At 56.6% G+C, this 7,790-nt stretch overlaps 1 protein-coding gene across 1 annotated transcript in view; it reads right to left on the bottom strand.

Moving 5' to 3' along the window:
• CCDC102A (coiled-coil domain containing 102A) overlaps nucleotides 1–7,790 on the bottom strand; it is a 21,253-nt gene that overhangs the window by 12,950 nt on the left and 513 nt on the right. The window contains exon 2 of the mRNA XM_029924241.1: nucleotides 6–293. Coding sequence (XP_029780101.1) covers nucleotides 6–138 — 133 coding nt within the window. The 5' untranslated portion in view covers nucleotides 139–293. The remainder of the gene's footprint in view (nucleotides 1–5; nucleotides 294–7,790) is intronic.

Raw genomic sequence — 7,790 nt, 5'->3', positions numbered from 1 at the left:
CGTGCCGCTGGGTGGCGTGGGCGGCAGCGAGTCCGCCGGCCCCATGCGCTCGGGCGACGGGCTGCCCAGGATGGTCAGGAGGCTGCCCTTGGACAGCTGCGGGGACTCGGCCAGCCGGGGGCTGGGCCCGTGGCTCATGGTGCGACGGCACGGGCGGGCCCTGCGTCCCAACTCCGGCCGGACTCAGGGGCAGCAAGGGGGATGCTCGGCGGATGCGACGCGACTGTGCATGATGCCCACTGCTCCCCACCGCTCTCCTGCCCACTGGGTGGGGGAATGCTTCTTCTTTGGACCTGTGGGAGAACATAACCGTTATTAGGCTGTGGTCACATCTGTCCAGACCCAAAAGCTCAGATATGGGAAGGGCGAAACCGGCAGCAGGAACAGCATGGGCGAAGGCAGGAGGTGGGAAGCCATCTGCTTCAGGAAAGTCCCACTGAGGCCCTCGTGGTGAGCAAGAGACTGTAACCGCTTCCTCACTGGCCTCCAGACACCGCCCTACGTCCCTTCACCCTGCAGCCAAGGCAGCTGATCTGAAACCTTGATCTGCTGTCCCCTGACCTTCAAGTCCAATCTCACCTGGTGAATGGCTGGTACTACTCCCCCATCTCCACCCCAAATGCAGCATGCTTGCTCGCTGACATTGCTGCCAAGGGTCCCCTCCGTGCCTCTTGCTGCACTGGGCTACCTCTCATCCTTAAAATTTATCTGAGGTATCGTTTCCTCCTAGAAGTCCTCCCGGACCACCTCAGGTCAGGTGGCCAGCACCATCTGTGTCTCCATCACTAGTCTGACCAACCTCACCTCACCATCCATCTGTATCCCTGTCTGCTTCCTGTCCTGTGAGTTTGCTGAGGCAGGCGCTGGCTCTTGGCCACTCTTTAGTGGCAGTATGTGACAATGGCAATGGCATTTGTGGAAGGCTGACCAGGTACCATGCCCAGGGTCTCATTTATTCCTCTCAATAGACTCAAGGGAAAGGACGCCATTTACCTAAGAAGAAAGGGAGGCTCAACTCAAGGTGTGTTAAAGCCCCGGATTTGATTGCAGACACCATGTCTAGGAGCCCAAATGCAAACACTGGTGGTGTGATGGAAATAAGCCGGCGTGCAGTGTGGGCGTGTGGTGTGGTGAGGGACCTGTCCTACTGCTGGGCTCTGCTATTCGTGAACCACATCACTTTAAAAGAAGTGAGACGTGGGGTGCCTGGGTGGCTAGGTCAGTGAAGCATATGACTCTTGATTTTATCTCAGGTCATGATCTCACAGTTTGTGGGTTTGCTGGAGTTGGGCTCCACACTGACAGCGTGGAGTCAGCTTGAGAGTCTCTCTCTCACCCAATCTCTCTCTGCTCCTCCCCACTCCTCTTTCTTAAAATAAATAAGCTTTAAAAAAAAAAAAAGGTAAGATGCATGCCCTCTCTCTGTCCCCAACCTGTCCCCCTCTCCCTCCACCGTGGTTGTGTGTTGACCACCAGCAGCGGGGGCACTTGGGACATCATGCTCTTCCTTCCCCATCCAGCTGAGCAGGTCCTTGCCCAGGGCCCCGCCCTGATGGGCCCCCCTTCCCTTTCAGGGCACCGCTTGCAGGACTCAGCGCCACAACAAAGTGCCTCAACACCGGCTGCTCCCAACAAGGTCTGGCCAACCCTCTCTCTTCCTGCTTCATCCTCCTCCCACCCCCAACCCCACTCTCAGTAGGTGACCTAATGTTATAGTTGGCAGTGAAAAGGGAAGCCATCCGAGTCCTGTTCCAAGGCCCATGGTCCCCTTCTCTCCGGCCCTAAGAGGATGGAAGGGCACTCCCTCTTTGGGTCAAAGGTCCCCTCTCCAGCTTCTCAAATCTCTGCCAATGATGCCCTCTCTAGAGGGCCTCACCCCTGCTGGAGTCTTTCAGGCACGATCTTCCCCCTTCTCCCCTCCTCTTTCTCATCTACCCTTCCGGTCTCTTTGGCCTCTCTCATCAGTCCACGCTAGGCTGGCTTCCCGCTACACTGCCCTTCCTACCTAGTGGGCAAGTCTCAGCCCTCCCGCTGCACCCTCTCTAGTGTGGGCACTGGCAGTCTCTCCTGCGTCGCCCTCTTCCAGGACGCCAGGCTCTCCAGGTCTTCCTCCTACTCTCCAACTGCTTCCCACCAGCCTTCCTGGGACAACCTCGGGGCATCCTTTGACTGGCGTCCTCCAGTCCTGGGCCCCCTTCTCTCTCACTGTCTGGCCTGAGCCATCCCACTGTGTCATCAACAGCCCTGAATCTCTCTGTCTAGCCCAGGGTCCCCACCAGAGTCTCCCATGCCCCTGCCAGGATGTTCCTCAGATCACCCAGACGCAGCCTGGTCCACCAGGAGCTCACCTTCTCCATTCCCTCCATGACCAGCTCCTCTGGATGTCCCCTCTGGGAGAAGGGCACTTCCTCAGCCTTCATGCCATGGAGTATGTTCTAGAATCTGCTTTCACCCGGCACCCCCATCATGTCACCTCCAAGTCCAGTCTGTCTGCCACATGTCACAAGGATCTATCCACCTTATTCCTACTCTGTCATTAGCCCGTCAAGGCCACCACCATCGTTTCTCACCTGGGTGACGCCAGCCACTGCCTCCCTGCTCTCCCCCCAGAACCACCTTTGCCTTCTTTGGATACATTCTTTTTTTTTTTTTAATTTAAAATGTTTATTTATTTTTGAGAAAGAGACAGAGCGTGAGCAGGGGAGGAGCAGAAAGAGAGGGAGACACAGAATCCAAAGCAGGCTCCAGGCTCTGAGCTGTCAGCACAGAGCCCAACACGGGGCTCGAACCCACTAACTGTGAGATCATGACCCGAGCTGCAGTTGGACACTCAATCACCTGAGCCACCCAGGCGCCACTCTTCAAATCCATTCTGAACAGTGGTAGCCAGAGTGAGTTTTTATTTAAGTTTTTTAAAGTTTATTTATTTTTGAGGTGTGAGAGGGATAGAGAGAAGGGAATAGAGGATCCGAAGCAGGCTCTGCGCTGATGGCAGAGAGCCCGATACAGGGCTGGAACTCATAGACGCTAAGATCATGACCTAAGCTAAAGTCGGACACTTAACCGACTGAGCCACCCAGGTGCCCCCCAGAGTGAGTTTTAAAAAATGTAAACCTGGAGGCACCTGAATGGCTCAGTCAGTTGAGCGTCCGACTCTTGATGTCAGCTCAGGTTGATCTTGAGGTTCATGAGGTCAAGCCCCAAGACCCAAGCACAGAGCCTGCTTGGGATTCTTTCTCTCCCTCTCTCTCTGCCCTTCCCCTGCTCAGGCTCTCTCTCTTAAAATAAATAAATAAACATTTTTTTAAAAATGCAAACTCGATCATGCCACTGGCAGCAATAGCTGTGACCCCTCTGGTGTCAAGTCCAAGTTCACTCCCTCTAGGAGTCCGAATCACAAAAATCCCTCAATCCCAAAAGCAGCTACAGCTATCTGGTCCCACCACTTGTCAACTGTCTGCACCGCCTCCGCCTCCCCCTCCCCCACCCCCTAGCCCTCCTACCCTCACCCAGCTCATGCTCCGTGGCCCTGCTCTCACCCTGGCAAACACCTTCAGTGCCCCAGCCCATCTCCTGTTCTTTTCTCTCCAGGCAATGCCAACCTAGGTTACCTCCACTGCCCTGCCAGCCAGACATCGCAGGCTTTACCACCAGGTGGGCTGGTGTCAGTTGACGTTCATGACCATTCTCATCTCAGGGCTGCCCAGCGATCCTACTGTACTTCTCTAGTCCGTTTGCTGTTTGTTAATTGTCTGTCTGCCTTTGCCAGGCATCAGTTCTAAGGCCCAACTCTGTCACCAGCCTCACATAAGCTGCTGACGCTTTCTGGGTCTCAATTTCCCCATCTGTAGAATGGGGGTGGGGTGGGGGTTAGGGAGACCAGTGCTTCCTGATCAAGAGATTTTCCAGATTCACCGAGACAACCTGCTGAAAATGCCGCTCCTGGGCCTTACCCCGCTTCCCACCCCCACCCCGCCTCCTCTAAGCCTCATGCATGGTCAGTAGGAGTGGGGTTGGGAATCTGCATTTTCAGAGTCCAAGTTTGGGACGTCTGAGTACTTGGTGATGCCTTGTCACCATCCCAACTTCCATACATAGACACATGTATGTCTGAATGCCAATTAACACCTCCGCAAAGTTACACACCCAGACACAGCCACACAGGCTTGGTCCCAGTTCCCCACACACCACTACCTCCCTGGCAGGCTGCGTGCCCTCTGACGGGCTCCCCGCCTGTGCAACGACAGGGCTGGCCTAGCACCACATGTGCTCACAGACATCTTCGCACACCTATATGCATCCGCAGACGCACGTGCAATGCCACGCACAGAACCACAGATACAGAGGGACATGTGAAGCTGCGCAGCCTCAGAGATGGACCCCCAGGGACACACAACTGTATGGATGCACAGAGATGGTCACCTGTAGACAGAGTTACAGGTGTGCCCGAAGATATGAAGACACACATGTGAAAACACATAGATGGATACACACAGGCACATGCAGATACTCATCCCTGAGACAAATAGATGTACACACACACACAGACACGCACACTCCTCCTCTCCCCATTTTCCTGGCCCAGCTCCATGAGAAGAAACTCTTGGAAAAGAAAAACAATGTGAGGGCCGGAGGGGGAGGGGAGGGGACAGGAAATCCCAGTGCCAGCCCGGCGGTGGCCCCACAGCTGTGCTGGTTTTGGGACGTGGTAGGGAAAGCCCTTCTGGCAGCCCCTGAATGGAGATGGTGGCAGGGACGGGGCTGCTGCCACATCCTCGAAGCCTCTGGGACTGCCAGGCCCTGCATGGGGCTCTGGGGCTCATCAGCGACGGGGGCGGGCTCTTTCCAGGAATCTCAAGCCTGTTGCCCAGGGCGCCACCCAGGCCCCTAATGGCTTCCAGGCGCCCACACTAAAGGCAGGGGTGGGCTTCAGACTGAGCTCCTGTTGCTCTTCCCAGCAGCCTGGCTCAGTCCCTCCTGGGGGCTGGGAGAGGAGGAAGGGAAGCAGTGGGCAAAGAGGGGCTGTGAACAGCCCTCCTGCAAGCCCAGAGTCCCCTGGAGGCTGTGTGTGCACATGTGTGGGCAGTGGTGGGGGTCCCAGGATTGGCTTTCTGGAGAAGCACCACAAGGAACCCTGCACCCCTCATAGATCGGGGCAGCCAGACCCTGCCTAGCAACGCCTCCCCTCACCCTCACTCCCATCCGACTTCACATAACACAGTCTTGGGGACACACACACACACACAGCCCTAGTAACGGCCACTCACCACACTCACATACCACAGAGGCTCAGCTCACAGTTACAGAGACAGGCTCTGGGTCCCCTGCCTGCCCCCTCTCAAACAGGCTCAGTGCCTTCTTCCCGCAGGGTGTGTGGTTTGTGTGTGTGTGTGGCCTCCTGATTCCCCTAGGGTGTCACCAGCCCCCAAAGGGCAGGTCTGGGAGGGACTAGCCACCACAAGCCCCAGAGAGCCTTCCCTACACCTCCCTCCCTTCCCCTGCCTCCCACCAGCCAGACGGGTCTATTCCTGCTCTAATCCTCAGGGTTTCTGCTCAGGCTGTTCCATACTTGGAATGCTCCCCATGCTCCCCAGACTCTGAAACCCCCATCCAGCCCTCCAGCTCCGTTCTCCCACCTCGAGGAAATGCCTCCATCATCTCGGCTTCATCTCCTCCCCAGAGAGCACAGCCCTACAAACCATCACAGCCAAATTTGGCCAGCTGCCCTCTCTTCTTGCGGCACAGGCTTCCCCGACCCAGACGGGACACGTGTGCCACCCACAGCTTCGAGGACAGGCCTTGAATACGGGATTTGCTTAAAGTTGGCTGGTGGGGTGGAGAGCAGAAGGCTAAACTGTGACTTGCAACCCGTTAGTTGGGCAGTCCCCCTTAGTGGGACTCAGAGCTCCTGAACCCCAGCCCCAAAGCTGTCTCCACGGCTGCAGGCAGCTGCGGACACTCTAGGATGGAAACTAGAATGTTTTGGTCCAATACTTGCCTCAGGTTAGGCCCTCATTCACTCTGTCCGCAGAAAGTGAGCAGTGGTTGCTGCCCTTGTGGAGCTGTCTAGAAGGTCTCTCCCTCCTTCTTTCTCCATCAGCAAACTCCTACGCATCCTTCAAGATCCACCTCTGGTTTCCCCTCCTCTGGAAAGCCTTCTCTGGTCTCATACAGAGCATGTGAGTGTTTCCAAAGCACTGGCAACCTCCCTCCCCATTCTTTGGCAATGGTCACAAGGAAATCTTGATCTCTCTGGCTGTCAGCACAGGGCCGAGCATAAGCAGATGATGCATCAATACTTTCTAAGTTGATGGATAAAAGATCAACAGTCAGGGGTCCCCTGATAAAGGGGGAAGGTTGAGGTGTCCTAAGGATAAAGAGTCATTTTGTGGCCAGGCTCCAGGACAGGCAGGTGTGTGGCCAACATCAAAGTCAGAGGTCATCTCGTGGCCAGGTTAGGCACTGGGCCTCTTACCTGAGGAAGCCTAAGTGGCCCACAGGAGGACAACTTTGTGCTTTGTCTTTAGCATGTTCAGAGGACTCTCCATATCCAGCGGGAGAAGGGAGCAATACTGAAGCCTGGATGGGGGCCAGCTGAGGTGATTGGGGGTTACGCGGTGGCCCAACTCTTCCCTCAAGCTCAGAACCCCCGTATGTCCTTCCAGAACCTTTCAGGGGGCACTCTGGAGCTGCCCATGGCCACAGGCCTGGCTGTGGGCAGGGAGCAGAGCCCAGCAGGAAACCGCAGAGGCCAGCCTGATTGGATAAGTGCAGGGTCCAAAGCTGGTCAGCCCACAAACTGCGGGCACCTGTCCCTCAGACCTGCTGCCTGGGCTCCAGCCACTGGATCTCCAGGAGAGGAGGGAGGGCGGTAAGCAGGGCCTGCCAGCTAGACCTGAGCCCCTGGGGAGCGGGCTGTCCCAGGTACCCCCATCTCAGACCAAGGAGCCACAAAGATGTCCTACATCACTCATTAGAACTCCTTTCTTTACAATGGCCAACTTAGGTCCAGAGGAGCAGCTACTTGCCCACATCCACACAGAGGACAAGGAGCAAAGCAGGGGTGGTGTGGGGGATGGGCCTGGATTGCTAGGATTGGATCCCTCCCCTCCTGGGTTAAGTCTACCTAAGGGGCATGATGCCCCTGGGAATACTTATAGGAGGGGGTCCTCAGGCGTCGGGCCAAGTGGCCAAGCATAGCTGGTATGGGAGAGAGTTAGAGCCTTTCACGGAGGCTGGCCGGCCTCTGAGCAACTCCTTGAACTATTTGCTTTTGTAGAGCAGACATCCCACCAGTCCGGGCTCTGCCACTGGTAGGCCGTGTGATATCCGCAACTCTCTGCCCCGTCGGGGCCTGTTTCCTTGCCATTGCGGCGGAGAGCGGAACTAACAAGATTCTTAAAAGCTCTGTTCAACAAAATGGGCAGACCTTGTGCCACCTGAACCGACCCGAGCCACTCCCCGCCCCCCCAGTCTGTACCCACACTTAAGATACAGAAACAGGAGCCCAGAGCAGAGAACGGGCTTGCCAGCTATCATCAATTGGCACCATTAGAACGGTGGGGTAACTGAGGACCACTTCATTCTCCACGCACTGAGCCATTGCTCTAACTGCCCCAACTCCTTCCAGAAATTTGCTTTCTGCCCGCCCACGGCCAGGAGTCGCGTCGACCCTCACTTCCTCGCCCCCTCCGCAGCAGCCCCGGTCCCGCAAAGACGCCCCGCTCCCCCTAGCGGCTAGGGGAAGGCAGAGGGGGCTCCCGGGCCCCAGGCGGCGCGGTCCCGCCCAC

The sequence above is a fragment of the Suricata suricatta genome, chromosome 16 (assembly GCF_006229205.1).
Source record: "Suricata suricatta isolate VVHF042 chromosome 16, meerkat_22Aug2017_6uvM2_HiC, whole genome shotgun sequence".
Classification (NCBI taxonomy): Eukaryota; Metazoa; Chordata; class Mammalia; order Carnivora; family Herpestidae; genus Suricata; species Suricata suricatta.
This window is presented reverse-complemented; position numbering and strand designations above follow the sequence as displayed.